We start from the raw sequence: 17,798 nt of genomic DNA, 5'->3' as shown, positions 1-17,798 counted from the left end.
TGAAAACTAAATGTCAATCCATCATGCTAGGGGAAAGACCAACGTATCTATCCGATATCCTCTCTATAGAAAATGATGTTAACAAAATTAACGTCTTAAGATGAAGTGAACAAAGAGTATGTGAGAAAACACAGGAAAAATGTATCCTAGAGGTGTGCCTCAGAGTTAAAAAGTAATAATGATATGTTATTTTTCTCGATTTTGTAATATTTGTGGCATCTGTCAGCTTTTAAAACTTTATAATCGGTTGTGATGTCTCTCATTCGACATAAAGTTACTTTCATACCTAATTCTGTATTCTTTTTCTTAACCAATACTCCAAATTGTATAAGCTTGAGGCTCACAAACGCGGATCCGTCCTTGGGTGACTCCATATTAGCTCAATATACATGCGATTATTTACGACTGCTGGGTACCCTGAGCTCCTAGGACTGAAGAACATTAAGGACATAAAATGCATTTCAAGCAAAGAGACAACATAAATAACTGATTTGGTAGCTTGGCTGGAAAATCACTATCTTCATGACTGGAACCTTTTAAAAATTAGGACAGACGGTGTTACGCGCCAGACGATTTCCACACTACACCACAGTCTGCCCGATTGGAAGGGGCTGTCCGATGAGGGCTCTGCCAGAGGCAAAGTATGTAATGCCATTTCTACCTGTAAGTTTCAGCAGACTATTTTCCCAATCAGGTTTCCCAATTTAAATTAGTTAGGATATGGCAATACAAAGTAATTAAGAAGGAGGAAAGATATACTTTAATTCTCTATATGCAAACTTTATTGGCCAAAATTTAAGAATGCTATATAAAAGCAAACAAAAAAATTATCTCAGAGTTCTAACCAAAGTCCAATTAAGTAGTTAATTTCATAGTGCAATTGCTCAACTTGCTTTATTTTATAGAATGGATATATTTGAATATTATAGAAACTTTTTTAAAAAACTAAACTCGATATGTTAGAGTTCGCTACATGCAAAATCATGGTTTATGGGACTGGAAAGTGCCGCAGTTACAACTCTCCAAATTACAATTTCTGTCTTTCAAAATCCAAACCATGGACAATGTATATGAATCAATTGTTTTCAAGATATTGGTCAGCAGGAAAGAAAGGACAGTGATCCCTGAGAGACAGGTAATGAACAAAGTTAAGCCCTACAATTGCCCCAGATCACTGTCTGGAGAGAGTTTCCAGGCAACGGTGCACAGCAGGGAAACCATAAAGGAGTCCCACCATCTCCTTGAGTTGAGGAGACAAATTAATCAACACAATGCCAATCAAAGTCCCATCTAGATTTTTTATGTTAGAAATTTAAAAACTGATTCTAAAATTCATATGCAAATGCAAAGAACTTAGAATAGCCAAGAGGAGTTAGCAAAGGAACACGCCTGGAGGAATGTCTGATTTCAAGACAGTAGGAAACTAAAGTAACCAACAGAGTGTGGTATTGGCATTATTACTAATAGATCAATGGAACAAAATAGAAAGTACATAAATAGACCCACATATATATGGAAAATTGATTTTTGACAAAGGTGCAAAGGCAAGTCAGTGGAGAAATGATACCCTTTTCAGCAGATGGTGCTGGGACAATTGTATATCCAATACACAACAAATGGACTTCAATCCATAACTCAGACCATATACAAAAATTAACCTAGAATGGGTCACAGGTTTAAATGTAAAACCAAAAATTATAACACTTTTAGAAGAAAATATAGGAGAAAATCTTTATGACCTTGGATTATGCAAAATATTTAGATACAGCACCAAGAACAAGATACGTGAACGTATGAATTGTTTTATCAAAATGAAAAACATTTGTCCTGTGAAAGACGCTGTTAGGGAAGACAAGCCACATGGAAAGAAAACACTGGCAAATTACACATCTGATAAAAGACTTCTATCCAGAATATATAAAGAACTCTCAAAATTCAACAAAAAAGAAAACAAGTATCTCAATTAAAATATTGGGCAAAAAAATTGAACAGAGACTTCACCAAAGAAGATATATGAATGGCAAATAAGCACATGAAAAAATGCTCAACGTAATTTGTCATTAGGGAAATGCAAATTAAAATCCCAAGTAGATATCACTACACACATAGACTAGCAGCAAAAATGAAAAAGACTGACTTTATTGTATAACAGAAAACTACATTCAATATCTTGTAATAACCTATAATGAAAAATATGTAGCTGAATCACTTTGCTGTACATCTGAAACTAATACAATGTTGTAAATCAACTATGCTTCAATTAAAAAAAAAAAAAAAGACTGACCATAACAAGTGTTGTTAAGAAGGTGGAAAAGTGGAACTCTCATACACTGCCGGTGAGAATGTAAAATCATACTTTGGAAAACAGTTTTGACAGTTTTTAAAAAGACTAGACATAAATCAACTATATAATTCAGCCATTCTACTCTTAAGTACCTATCCAAGAGAAATGAAAGCGTATGTCAATTTGAATAATTTATATGAATACTCATATATTTATTTGTAATTATCAAACACTGGAAACTGCCCAAATGTTCATTAACAGGTGAATGGAGGGAAAAAAAGCTGTGGTGTATGTAATAAAACACCCCTCAGCAATAAAAAGGAATGAACTATTATTACACACTATGACATGAATGAATCTCAAAATAATTATGTTGAGTGAAAGAAATCAGACAAAAAAGAGAGTACATAATCTACAATCCAATTATATAAAAGTCTAGAAAATGCAATTGCTAGTAACAGAAAACAGATCTGAGGTTGGAGATGGGAGGTGCAGGGAGAGTCAGGAAAAAGGGGTTGCAAAGGAGCGAACTTTGCTGTTTATTTGTGGTGATAGTTTCATGGAGATATATACATATATCTCAAAACATATCAAATTGTACACTTTAACTGTACATTTTTTGTATGTCAATTATACCTAAATAAAGCTATTTTTAAAACGTATGATTTGACTTTAGGCATCTAGAGCGAAATATAGGTTTGGGAGCTGCAAAAATCATAGAACATCAAGATATTAACTATATTTGGTTCTAAAATGTGACCTTGTCTTTACTTGTGCAGTGAAATATTCTTCTTAATTGCCCAACAGTAGGTCATATAGTCCATAATGAGGCTCTCCCTACACACACAGATCAAGTGGAACTAGTCATTTACAACAGGTTTCACCATCCTCCCTTTTTTCTCTTTCCTTATCTTGGGCGGAGAAGGTGGAAATATAAAAACAGATTTAATACAAGGCAAGATACACAAAAGGTTGTTGGGAATTTATGATGTGAAACCAGAAAATGGGTATCAATATCCAAAAAGAAAAGGAAAGATTTTTCTTTGCTCTCTACTTTTCTTTTCCTTCTTTCCTTACTATCCCTCTCTACCCCGCCCCCCATTTTTATACCATTTCTGCCTTTCCCTTCCTTCTTTTTTTTCCTGCTCTCCTTCCACCTTCTGTCTTTTACTCCCTACATCCCCCCATTTGTTGGCAGGATTGCATGGTGGTTCAGACCACAGCTCGGACTCTGGAGCCGACTGCTCAAGTTCAGATCTCATGCTGTGTTAGGCATGGTATTTAATATCCCGTGCTTCAGCTCCCCTATCTGTAAATGGGATAATAACAGAAGTTCCCTCCTCATAGGGTTGCTGTGAGGATTAAGACAGGAATAAAGACACAGACCTACTGGAGAACGGACTTGAGGATACGGGGAGGGGGAAGGGTGAGCTGTGACAGGGCGAGAGAGAGTCATGGACATATATACACTACCAAACGTAAGGTAGATAGCTAGTGGGAAGCAGCCACATGGCACAGGGATATCGGCTCGGTGCTTTGTGACCACCTGGAGGGGTGGGATAGGGAGGGTGGGAGGGAGGGAGACGCAAGAGGGAAGAGATATGGGAACATATGTATATGTATAACTGATTCACTTTGTTATAAAGCAGAAACTAACACACCATTGTAAAGCAATTATACCCCAATAAAGATGTTAAAAAAATAAAATAAATGGGCTAACATAGGCAAAACACTTAGACCAGGTAGAACCATGCAAGTGTTACCATTCTCAGACCTCTTTCCCTCCCTCCCATCCCCCTCCATCTATGCCAAACACATTGGACTCCACTCGGTTAAATGGAAAAGACCCTGGGTTCAAAGACGGGTTCCGAAGGCATGAGATTCCAAGACCTGGTACCTCGTCCTGGCTCAGCCACTCACCAGTTCTCTTAGATATCAGAGACTAAACTGTTTACCAGTAAAACGAGAAGGCTGGTCTAGACGATTGTCTCTACGGTCTCATCCACCTGTTTATACGGCTACTTATAATTCAGAAGTATGCAAAAATTATCAGATGAAAAGCTTTTTGACAACTTTTAGGCACAACAGAGATTTTCATGTTACAATGAAGGATACTCAGTACTTAGAAAGATAACTAACATTGCAAATTACATGGACATGACAATTGTTAAAATTTTAGTGGAACACTGCGTTACTTCTTGAATGTTTTATGAGAAATTTTAACATGCACCTTATTATCTTCTGAAATCAAACACATTCAAGAAGTTCTGGATCGGAACTCTCCCTTCCCAAAGCCGTGCGTGAACTCTCTTGAAAGTTTAGGAGTTTGTGTACTTTGTCTGTGGTGCAGGCTGTACCACTGGCTTGGCCTTGGTGACCCACCAGGAGAAATCGTTTCAGAAACACTCGGCAGCCATTCTGTCTTCTCCCAGGTCAGCAGAATGAGTGGTGAGTGAAGCAACTACAGAAGGAGTTCACAGTGGTTCACTCTGTGAAATTCACTGGAGTAAGTGAAATAATTTACATATAATGCTGCCATCCAAAAACACTACTCAGCTTTTGAAAGGCGGGGAGGTGGATTTAATGTGGAAACCGTCTTTAGCTGGCTTCATCACACAGAGATGCTTTGATTTTATGACTTGATGAAGACTAGCTATGACCAGGCGTGACCCTGGAACGGAGCACAGAACACGGCTTTGATGTTAATTTGAAGGGGATATGGTATTACCATGGTGAGGAGGGAGATTTCCTCCATTAACCTCCTACTGAAAAATCTGTCCAATGTTTCAGAAATTAACAAGATTTTAAAGATTCAAGTAACTTTTAGAAATGTTACACTCCTATTGGGTTAAGTCCTTATTCAGAAACTGATCACTCAATCAAGGGACATCAACTTGTCCACTGAAAACGTATTGACTACAGGGACCAAATGGGAATTCTGTTAAAACAAGATTGATTAGATCTTGTTATGTTTCAATTATGATCCCAAGTCCCACCATCACCAAAGAGCGTTCCCGCTGTTTCTCATAATTCTTAGCGGAAGTCTTTGTACCACTCTCTGCTGGAATGAGCTGCTCCTACAAAGCCTACAATGTGGTTGATTCTACATTATTTGCTGCTGCTAGAATCACCTGTCTCGACTTGCACATTCGCCTAGCTGTTTAGAGACAGCTAGAGGTAGCCATGGCCTTGTGGATACTGTGTATCCATGAGGGTACCTGTAAAACTCTTGTCCCTTCCAGCTAGTAGTTTCAGTGTTAGACCAATTGTCAGAGTTTGGGCAAGAATCAGTTGGATTGATTTAGGTATCTCGATGGGCCATTATAAAAGACAAGAGGGAGAAACTAGTTCAGATTGATTAACTGGTATCACTAAGTCAAGGCTTGAAATTGAGTGCGTAAGTGTGTATGTGTGTCCATGCATTTGGGATAGCAAACAGTAAATTTAAGCTTTGACCTGATTTCCAGGATAAGGCTGGTTAAAGGGTAGTGGGGAATCTAGAAATCACTGCTAGGTAAGTTCAATTTAAAAATCCTTTTAGAGTCATGTACCAAAATGTTCATTGCAGCTCTATTTACAATAGCCCAGAGATGGAAACAACCTAAGTGTCCATCATAGGATGAATGGATAAAGAAGATGTGGCACATATATACAATGGAATATTACTCAGCCATAAAAAGAGACGAAATTGAGCTATTTGTAATGAGGTGGATAGACCTAGAGTCTGTCATACAGAGTGAAGTAAGTCAGAAAGAGAGAGACAAATACCGTATGCTAACACATATATATGGAATTTAAGGGAAAAAAATGTCATGAAGAACCTAGGGGTAAGACAGGAATAAAGACACAGACCTATTAGAGAATGGACTTGAGGATATGGGGAGGGGGAAGGGTAAGCTGTGACAAAGCGAGAGAGAGGCATGGACATATATACACTACCAAATGTAAGGTAGATAGCTAGTGGGAAGCAGCCGCATAGCACAGGGAGATCAGCTCGTTGCTTTGTGACCGCCTGGAGGGGTGTGATAGGGAAGGTGGGAGGGAGGGAGACGCAAGAGGGAAGAGATATGGTAACATATGTATATATATAACTGATTCATTTTGTTGTAAAGAAGAAACTAACACACCATTGTAAAGCAATTATACTCCAATAAAAATGTTAAAAAAGTCCTTTTAGTTTAATTATTAAAAATTGGGAAATATTAGAAATCAAACACAACTCCACAGAAATATGAACAACTACCAGGTTAGTGTATTTCTGATAGATGATTTTCTACGCACATTTTCATATAGTTGAGATCATGTGTGTATACTAATTTGTCTTCTACTTGAACTTAAGATTGTCTGTGCATTTCCCTATGTCATTTTTGAAATTATTTTTAATGTCAAAATAATATTCTATTACAGTTTTATTCAAATATGATTAACTGCTTTCTTACTGCTGGACACAGTGTTTTGCTGTAAAAAATAGTGTTGTTATGAACATTTGTGCATAAGTGTACTTTCTCTCTAAGATTATTTCCATAAAATGAAATTACAAGATTAAAGAGTTTTTATATTTTTAAGGTTCTAGATACACTTTACCAAATGTTTGTGTCAAAATGCCCTCCCAGCAGCAGTGTATGAGAATGGTCCATCTCATGGCATCACTGCCAGCATTGAACGTTTCTTTAAAGAAAAAAAGAAATCCTTGCTAATTTGATGGTAAAACAGTATCTTATTGTAATTTTCTTCACATTTTTAAAATTACTAGTTATATTTCCCCTTTTGTTTTTCTTCTCCTATCAACAACTCGTTCATGTCCTTCGCCTTTTTTTCCATTTTTCATTCACGTTAATGAAATTGTTTTGTTTTGTAAAGTTACCACTGAAGCAGCAATAAAACACTCACTTGAGTTCATTTTATTGAATTGACTTAAATATTTTATTCTGAAGACTATAATTTAATAGGAAAAATTTAAAGCGTACATGTTTAAAGATCATTTTGTAGTGACATTATAGGAAATAGATTCCTCCAAATAACATGATTAGTTTTGTAGTGCTACTAGTGGAATGCCTTCTGCAGAAACGTGATTTTGCCTTGATATCTGAGCACATTACCCTTACATCAAAAAAGAAAAAAGGATAATAAAAAAACACAACTTTGATTAGTTTAAATTTTAGTAGACCACATCTGATTTGTTGAAGAGCAAGTTCTTTTATTTACCTCTTCAAGGAAGTGTTTATTTTTTTCACCTCTTTCTGTGCATCTTTATCCTATAAAGAAAATACAAATACACAAAAAGATTTCACACATTCAACCTCATACTCTAGGTACTTTGAAGTAGACTTTTGTTGAATGAGGGAATACTCTTTTAAAGACCATTACAAAGAAACTGTGCATTTCTTAGGACCAGGCATGAATCAGATCTCTGAAAATATAAGTGATGTGGAGAGTGATTTCCAGGCTCTTCCTCCAGCTGGTCTGGAGTGGTGGATACAGGAAGGTGAGCGCCTTCTATAGAAGCTGACACACTGGATCCACCAGCGTGTTAATGATAACACTGTTTTCTTCTTCAACTGTAACATGTGGAAGAGGTCCTGGCCCTAGCAGCAGAATTTGAAGAAATCTGAGATTCCTCTGTAAGATCCAGACAAGATTCCACTACAAGATCCAAACTACCTACTTTATCAGGTAGTTTATATTTAAGATTAAAAATCATGTAATATGTTTTATAGGACTCCACATGTGTTATTTCCTTAAAACAAGTGTGGAAGTTAGGAAGAGTAGAAACAAATTCAGATGGTAAGGTACTCCTATGCGCTTTTGTGTTTAACAGACACTGAGCATCGATCAGAAAGGAATTAAGGAATGTTAACACATTTAAAATAAACAGATGAGGAAAACTGGACAAGGTAGATTTTGGAAGTAGCTGTTAGCCAGATTTTTTTAAAAACTGGAAGTTCTTTAATAGTTTTAATCATAAACATTAACACACTGATTCTACTGTAGTGTCTGATCAACTAGGAGTATACCTTCTATCAAATCAATATTTTTGAAGGTTGTAAGAAAATATGGTTAATGAATCTATGATAGTGATGCATTATTTAAAAGAACTTATAAAAAGCCATAATTCATGTTTATCTTTGTAATCCTCGGGCCAGCTCAGTGCCTGGTACCTAGAAGACCCTAAATAAATGCCTGTTAAACAAGTGGTTAGACACCAGAGCTCAGTAACAATTTCCCAAATCTAGGAACCAATTTCTTATGTAGATGAGAGACTTATTTCAACTAGATGCCTAAAGAAATGAATATGCTTAAACTACAATAAAAGATTTAAAATTAAGATCATGGCTTAGCAATATTTGCCCTCAGGCACCACAAAGAATTCCTTCAACTCCCACCCAATCCAACTGCCAACACACACACACACACACACACACACACACACCCCTCCCACTTTACCTCCTTCCCAGGGTTTCCACCTAAGTCTTTAATTAATTTATTTTTAATGGATAGAGGACACTGGCAGTGCCTTTTAGCTTAAGAAACCCCCCACCAACTAAAAGCAGCACCTCCAGTCATGCTTTCCTCTGTCACTGCCCCAAATGTACCCCCTTCAGATCATGAATCCTCTTCGGTGCTCACCCCAAAACTGCTCTTCTCTAGTCTCTCTTCCCTGACTCAACCTCACACTCCTCCCCTTTTTCCCAGACAGAGCTCCCTGGAACCCCTGTTAGAAGGCTTGTTTTGAGGTCATTTCTGCATAACCAGCAATGCATTTGCTAAAAGAATATTTCTGAGGGGCTCGGGAAGAGGATGAGGGAGTGGTTAGAGCCAGTGGTACAGGATAATTGCTCTCGACCATTTCTTATAGCTGTTAACAAACTCCTGGTCACTCTCCTTTTACTTTTATTTTTTATGACTTTGGTGCCTTGGTCTCCACACCGAGTTCCGCCACCACTGTTGGAGACTTCACTGTTCCCACGGCCCGTGTATCCGAGCCTTTTAGAAGGGTGTCTCCTCATCTTCCCCACCACCCCTGCGAGTGCACCCTGGGCTGTGTCAGACCTAAAACTGCTCCACCTCTGAAATAGGCATCCTGTTCTCTGAACACTGCCTATCCTTTGGGGTCATTTATCCAATTACGCTTAATACATCAAATTTTCAACCTTCAATAGGTTCATGGAGGGATTTTATCCTTGTTCTCTATCAGCTTTTTCCTGCCTTGACTTATTTTCTACCCACCTTAGATTCCACACCCTCCTACTCTCACTCAAAGACTAAAACCCTTTCCCCCCTGGGGCACTTACCCTGGTTCACTACAAACCCATCGATTCCTCTATCTATCCTGTGACAAAAGGACAGGACCTTAATGTGCTTTGGATCCCACCGTATCCGGCTTCCTGGTGACCTAATTTTATCAGCTATCTCCCCCCTCTCTAGTCTTTCTTGAACCCTTCCTTCTTTGCTGGCTCTTTCTCATTACTATTTAAATATGCTCCGAGATTTTCCATCCAAAACAAAACTATTTCTCAATTCAAGCACTGCTTTAACTTCTACCTTACATCTCTCCTCTCTTTCCCATCAAATTATTGGAGCAGTGTCTGCACGTACTGACTGGATTTTCTCACCTCTAGTGCTCTGCGCTCTGTTGCCTCCTATACTGTTCCACTGAAACAGTCTGGGTTAAGATCACCAATGACATAGGCATCGTTAACTTCATCTGCTCATTACAGTCTTGACTCCCCTAGAGTGTCTGACAGAGTTGACCACTTCCGCCGTCCCTTGGATTCTGGAGTCCTGTCATCTTTGGCCACTTCTTTCAATCTCATTTGTAGGTTTCTTTCCCTCCCATTACACTGGAGTTTCTCACGGTTGATCCTTTGCCCTCTGCTTTTCACACACTATATAACCTCTCTGGATGATCTCTGCCGTACTTGTGGTTTCAGACATTTATATGCCAAATATTCAATCACTTAATGGATCTGAAAATCTCAAAAACACAAACTCCAAATGTCCAAAACTGAACTCTCCTTGTCTACCAAATCTGGTTCTCCAATATTCCCTGTGTCCATAAAGGGTACTGCCACCTGCCCTGGTCAGGTTCCCATGCCAGAAACCGAGATGTCATTCTTGAGTCCTCCATCTTCGATATCCAAGTCCTGTAGACAATACTACCTACAAATCTGTTGAATCAGTCCTCATCTCTTCACTCCTTGCTGCCATCATCTTAGTCCAGGTCATCACCTCATGTTTGTGTCATTGCAGAAGTTATCTAAATTGTATTCCAACTTCCAATTTTGCTCTCCTCCCATCCAAGTCAATCTCCACATGGTAGCTATTGTGTCCTTCTAAAAATCTCATTGTTTTACTTGCTGCTTAAGACCCTCTAATGGTTTTCTCCTGCTTTTAAGAAAAAGGTATACAAGGCTCTCATCTCTTCTCTCTCTCAAGAACTCAACATTTCAGCAATATTGTACACTTGATACAGCGCTTTTTCACATATTTCTCAACTCCAAACCTTTCTATTTATCTTTCTATTTCTAGTTAATAAAATATGGTGTGTATACCACCCGCATCAGTATCACCTGGGATATCTGAATCACTTATAAACTGTGCTTGTTTGTCCATGTTTCCATTCACCCTTGCCATGTGGGTACATATTTAAACACAAATAGAATAATTAGAACACATGTTTTGTATTCTACGCTTTTTCCGTTACATTAAAAGGTATTTTCTGATTAAACAAAGTCCTTGTAAATACGTTTAGAGCTGCGTACAAAACTGAAACTGATCAGCTGATCAACAGCGATGCAGTAAAGGAAAATGCCTCAATTACTCACCATAATGTTTCATGATTTTTTTTTTGTTTGTTTGTTTGCGATACGCGGGCCTCTTACTGTTGTGGCCTCTCCCGTTGCGGAGCACAGGCTCCGGACACGCAGGCTCAGAGGCCATGGCTCACAGGCCCAGCCGCTCCGCAGCATGTGGGATCCTCCCGGACCGGGGCACGAACCCGTGTCCCCTGCATCGGCAGGCGGACTCTCAACCACTGCGCAACCAGGGAAGCCCTCATGATTTTTTTAAAGACAAATACCCATGTATTAGATTTTTCATCAACAACTGTTATTAATCTACTGAAGAGGGGTTATCACATTGTTTATTACATCTCACCAAAATCTACATTCAACTTTTCTAAGAATGCATCACAGTTCCACATCTTTACATGGTATTATTTTCAGTAATATGTCATTTGGCAGAAGTCTAATTATATGTTGAATTGTGTACTAAAGGGTTCTTCTTGATAGAGTATTTTTTTCCCCTGAGTATGAATTTTCTTATATAAAATCCAGATGAAGGCATTTCTACATTGACTTGAGGCTTAAGGAACTCCCAAGTGTGAGAACTTTAAGGCTGACTAAGGTGAGATCATTTCATTCATGACACTGAGAGTGTCTGATACAGTAGAAGTCCTCACGTGCCCTGGAGTGCTGCTCTATGAGTAATGGGTTTCCCATGTTTATTTCATTGAATTGCTTCTCCAGCATGAATTGTCTGGTATTTCCCAAATGGCTTCCTCCTCCTGGTAAAGACTTGCTGTGTCCCTTCCTGTTTGAGTTTTCTGTGTAGACCAAGGCCTGAGAGATGGCTGAAGGCTGCAGCATTTCTCCCCTGCGTGAACTCTATGGTGTCTATAAAGGTTAGAGCTGGGACTGAAGGTTCCTCCAAATTCATTACGTCTCTAGGGTTCCTCTCCAGTGTATGCTGTTTCATGGCTAAGGTTAGAGCATCAACTAAAGGCTTTACCACATAGATGATATTCTTATGGCTTCTCTGCAGTGTGATTCACTTGTGTCATTTGAAGGATGAATTATTACTGGAGGCATTTCCATAATGATTGCAAAGGGTTTGTCTCTGGTGTGAACAAAAGGTAGCTCTCTGGCTAAAGTGTTTCCCACATTCGTTACATTTACGGGGCTTCTCTCCAGTGTGAGTTAACACTTGTTCAGTCAATGTGGAGCTGTGAGTGAATATTTCCCCATTCTCACTATATTCAGAGAACTCCTCTCCAGTGTGAAATCTCTGCTACTGAGGAGATGAGAGGCTGTTAAAGGTCTGTCCACATCCATTCATCTATTCATTCTGCTACATATGAATTTTATGCTCATTCATTGATTGATAACCTCTAGTTAAAGTCTTTGCCCCCCTGGTTACTTTCACAGGGTGTGTGACTCTCCTGCAGGTACAGAAGTTTTCTCCTTTGCAGCAGGTCCACTGTACAGTTATCTGAGTAATTTTGAGGCCTTCATTATGTTTCAAGCACTTGATGTTTGACCATATTTATGCAAATGTCCTCTTGTAAGAACCCAGACTATGGTTGTGAGTTCAGGTTACTCCTTTCTTCCCCAGATTCAAACTACCCAAACCTTTCTGCTGAGACAGCACACTTTCACCTCAAACTGAAGTCATGAGATCGTTCTGCATTCCTCAGTTACCCCATTTGCGGATCAGTTCTAATGTAGAGAAACAGACCTCACCCTCACGAACTTACCGTGACATTAGATGGCTCCTTCCTGCAGATATTCTGCAGGGAAGTTATGTCCTAGTTTTTAAGACTTTCCAGCCTAGACGCTGGCCTTGGGGAAATCTTCTCCCTCCCCACCTCAGCTCTTCCCCTTGAACCAACTGAGAAGTCACATCTGATTTCAGAGCTCACACCCAAGGGAGAGCCAATGACTGGTGTTTTCTAGCATCATGTCTCTGCACGGCTTCCCCTGAGATGGGTTCAGCAGGCCCATTCTTTCTGAGTAAAGTCCACAGCCATGTCCTCAAAGGTCATCATTTCCTGTGGCTGCAATGCCAAGAACCCAGCTGCCACCTGCCTTCCTCTGTTTTCTTACTCAGGGACAGCCTGAGCACTAAGCCGGCAGAGCAGAACTCAACGGACAGAAACCTGAGTGAGTCACATTGATAGTGAGGTTGCTGTCATCACGCTCTGCAGCGCAGAGCTTCTTTCTCTCTAGAAGAAGGACAGGAATCCATATTTTTAACAAGCCCCCCATACCCAAGAAAGTCTTAAAGATTTAAACCATTGGGTTTAAATTCTAATTTCCTTAGAATCTCAGGTTACCTATCAAAACCTCAGGAAGGCCTTTCTTAGCCCCCGGTCCAGGTTGCAGTCCCAGTTTTATTTTCTCATAAATCTCTGTGATTTTATTTCCATTACACTCATCCCACTTTATCGCTTTACTTGTTCAGTGCCTGCCTTCTCCACTAGACTACAGAATTCATGGTGGCAAGGATAGGATCTGTTTTTCTTCTCACTGTATCCCAAGCCTCTGGCAGAGCATCACCATATTTGCAAGATAAATGAATAAAGGTAATTTTTTTCACTCACTCGAACACACATTCAAAAACATAGATTTATTTGATCTGAGAGAGTCAGAAAATATTATGTTTTGATTAAATACATCAATGCTCTATGCTACAGAGATAAATAAGAGAGACTCATTTATATTAAATCATTATGCTCTAAGCATTTGGGTAATGATTTATCAAACATCAACTTTACTAGACTGCATACTGATTAAAAATAACTGATCCCAAACTGATTCTACATCATCAGTTATTTTAAGAAAATTAATTACAAGGAAGGCTAAGAAATTTCTTTAAGGTATTTTTAAGATCAACTTAAAGTATACAGCTAAGGACATTACATACTGAGAAAGCTTAAGAAATAATATATTTCGAATGCAGATGAATAGAAGGTAGGAGACAAAAGAGTAGAAACAGGAGGGTGTAAACAGAGTAACACTGCCTGCCTATAATTCACGAAATGTCTGTTCAGACAGTGGGAAAGTCCACTCTGTCCACTCTGAAATGGCTTTATTAATTGTTTTTTAATGTATAGGAAGAATTAATTCTCCAGGCATGGAGAACACAGATGAGTTAATGCATAAGATATACATTTAAACCAGAAAGAAATAGGCAAATATGAATTTCTAACAAATGAGACCCTGGACAACACTGCTGGATTTTGGTAAGTGATCCAGCCACCCCTCTGAGTTGTAGCATCCCTAGAACAGGAAGACAGGTGAAGAGTTGTGGACTAACTATACTTTCTAAACTTACCTGAAAACACGATGTCTTAATTAAGATAATCAAATATGAGGTCTTAATTAAGATAGAACATTTAAAGTAGAATTAGGATTTTAGGAAATTCCTTGGTGGTCTAGTGGTCAGGACTTGACATTCTCACTGCCAGGGCCCTGGGTTCGATCCCTGGTTGGGGAACTAAGAACCCACAAGCTGTGTGGTGCAGCCAAAAAAAAAAAAAAAAAATTAGGATTTTATTATTAAGAGTGGTTACCAAGGAGAGTGATGATTCTCAATCTATAGAACAGGTTGGAAATGCAGCCCAGGACTTAAACTACAGGTAATTTCAAAGACAACTCCACCACTTGCTAAATATAAAGAAGTTCTTTACTTTCTGCCCTCCCAGAGGCATCTTCTCCCTGTGGTTGTTTCTGATACATTGTATTTACTGTCCAATAAGAGTTTGTTTGCCTTAGAAGAGTGATTAATGTCACTTCAAAATATTATAACAATTTTAGAAGTATTTTTCTTTACCGGATTAGCACATCCCTCATTGTAGCACAACATGTCACACAATGCTTTTTATATTTGTGCTTTCTCAGTGTGCTCTGAGTCAATAACTTGGACTCTTCCTCCAGGCAAACAATTTTCAGGCTGCCAGCGTTGTTGTTATTTCACTCAGTGATCATTCTCACACTGCCTTAGACACAGGACTCCCTTTAATTTTAAAAGAAGAAATGTTTCTCAGGAGCTGACATTACCTATCTAGGGTCAAGAAAAGTCCACATGAATAATAAAATACTGTAATTTCAGATTCTGAAACTGTAAAGTGGCTTATGTGCATGAATCTGGGCTCTAGAGGCCCAAGGGCTGACATTCCCGATATTAAGTGCAGTATGATGAGCTCCAAGCTCCTTGATAAGGACAGAAGTCACGTTCACAAATGACTGCGATGCCAGGAAGAGGGTACGAGTGTCACAGAAAGAAGCACAAATGTTATGCAAGTTCACAGGAGGGAGAGAAAACCGATGGCTGGGCTGCCTTCGCTGTAATGAGTGCCAATGCTAGATATTTTGGAAATAAACAAGTGGGTCACCAAAATCACTAATGGGATATACTTCAACCTGGAAAACCTTTACAGAGAGAGTGGGTACTATAGATAACTTGCCTCATTCGATTTTCTAACTGAAAAAGAAATTGAGATATTCCTGACAGTACATTAACCACTTGAAAAAAAACTGCTAGGAATACAAATCACTGGAAAAAATAAGTAATGCGGGAAATATTTGCTAAGGCTGTTGTGCTTATTACATAAATAGTTCCACACTGCTCAGCTTTCTTAGTTACATTTATTACCGGTTCTATTTATTATTACTATTAGCACTTTTATCGAGTCTTCCTACCAGTACTTACTGAGTCCTTGTTATACGCCAGGCAGTACATTTGGCACTAGGAAGAGAGTGATGAATGAAACACACCTGGTTGCTACTTTCATGAACCAACCACACAAATAACTATATAATCACAACTGTGCTAAATGGCATGAAGGAAAAGCATGAGGTACTTTCTTGCCTGGGAGTGTCCAGGAAATCTTTCCTGAAGAAATGACATTGATGGTGAGGCTTGAAGGATGAGTAGGAATAAAGCTGGTGAAGGGAATGGAGGGTTTGTAGGGGAACGTTTCCAAAAGGGGGAATACTGTGCCCCAAGGGCGCAAGGCGGGAAAGAACACAGTGTAGAGTAGGGGAGAGAGGGGAACATATGAAGCTTAAGAGATTGGGAGGAGCTAGATCAGAGCCCTGACGGGCATGCTAAAAATTTTGAACTTCATCCTAAAAGCAAAATGTTTTCAAGCAGGGAAGTGACATGCGAAGGTTATGTTTAATCTGTGGCTTTGGCTGATATTGGGAGCCAAGAATGACTGGGCAGGGGGCAAGGAGCTGTGAGACCAGTTGGGAGGCTCTCATGATCGTAGCTCAGGTGAAAGAGAGTGGTGCCCTGCTTGGAGTGGTGGGTGGAGAGAGAGAGAGAGAGAGAGAGAGAGAGAGAGAGATAGCAGTTGGATGTCTCAAGGCATGTTTTAGAAGAACTACAAGAGAGCTTCCCTGGTGGTGCAGTGGTTAAGAATCTTCCTGCCAATGTAGGGGACACAGGTTCAAGCCCTGGTCCGCGAAGATCCCTTGTGCCACGGAGCAACTAAGCCCGTGCGCCACAACTACTGAGCCTGTGCTCTAGAGCCCCTGAGCCACAATTACTGAGCCTGCATGCTGCAACTACTGAAGCCTGCACGCCTAGAGCCGGTGCTCTGCAAAAAGAGAAGCCACTGTGATGAGAAGCCCGTGCACCACAACGAAGAGTAGTCCCCCGCTCGCTGCAACTAGACAAAACCTGCACGCAGCAACGAAGACCCAACACAGCCAAAAATAAGTAAATTTAAATAAATAAATTAAAAAAAAAAAAGAAAGAAGAACTACGAGAACTTGGTGTCTGGGTAGACATCTGGGTTTGGGGGCTGAGGGATAAGGATGTGTCAAGGATCATTCCCAGCTTTTCTAATTGGGTGGGTGGAGGTGCTATTTACTAAGAGGGGCAGATGAAGGAAGAGCAGATGCAAAGGCCTGATGACTAGTTGAGTGTGAGATGTCTATGAGTCATCCAAGCAGAGATGTCAAGCAGGCTGTTGGATAATCAGGTCCAGACTCAGAGGAGAGGTCTAGAGACGCAAATTTGAGGACCCCTGGCAGGTACGTAGTATTTGAAGCCATGGAGGATAGGTTTGGCAGGTAGGGAGAAGGAAAGGGGAGAGAAGACTTAGGGACCAAGGATCAAACCCTGAAGCTGGTCAATATTAGACCGCCTGTGAGAGCGCTGAATGTCATGCATAAACATCTGCATATCAAACCAGGTACCTCACTATCATATTGTATTTTAATCTCCTATTCTAGAAAGAATGCATAGACACTCAGTTTAAAAGGACTGCATGTAACCCAAACTGGCATCGTTCAGGAGAGATGTAAAAGACAGGAGGGCCCCAACCACTAACACGGAGCAAGCAACGAGAGGGACAAAATCTGTTTCCTGCTGAAAAAGCCACACAAACTGTCTTTTAGATAAAGAGTGCTGTTTTGTATTTCCTATTCACCAATGGAGCCAACTAGGGATTAGAGGTAGAAGGATAACGAACCCCGTAGGAAATCCCAAACATAGAGGCAGGCCAAGCCCTTGCGCAGGTGGCTGCGGCTGAGCCCTGCATAGAGACACAGGCATCCCTGAACCTGGAAGGTCCTGCGCAGGTCTTGTTTCACTTCCCCTTTCCAGACTTATTTCCCATGACCGCCCTGAATAGTCCTTCCACTCCAGGCAAACAAACCTTTGCTTCTCCACCTCTGTGTTTCTGTTCACCGCCCGTGACGTGCTTCGCCCACACCTCCACGTT

At 39.8% G+C, this 17,798-nt stretch overlaps 1 protein-coding gene across 2 annotated transcripts in view; it reads right to left on the bottom strand.

Moving 5' to 3' along the window:
* Positions 1–6,596: 6,596 nt before the first annotated feature.
* RMDN2 (regulator of microtubule dynamics 2) overlaps positions 6,597–17,798 on the bottom strand; it is a 68,760-nt gene continuing 57,558 nt past the window's right edge. The window contains exon 11 of one of the 2 annotated variants that reach the window (XM_082851943.1): positions 6,597–7,539. In XM_082851943.1, the coding sequence (XP_082708069.1) occupies positions 7,486–7,539 (54 nt within the window). In that variant the 3' untranslated portion in view covers positions 6,597–7,485. Of the gene's footprint in view, positions 7,540–9,564; positions 15,080–17,798 lie in introns of those variants that run through there. The other variant, XM_082851942.1, reaches the window with a different exon arrangement.

The sequence above is a fragment of the Leucopleurus acutus genome (assembly GCF_964270905.1).
Source record: "Leucopleurus acutus genome assembly, chromosome: 12".
NCBI lineage: Eukaryota > Metazoa > Chordata > Mammalia > Artiodactyla > Delphinidae > Leucopleurus > Leucopleurus acutus.
This window is presented reverse-complemented; position numbering and strand designations above follow the sequence as displayed.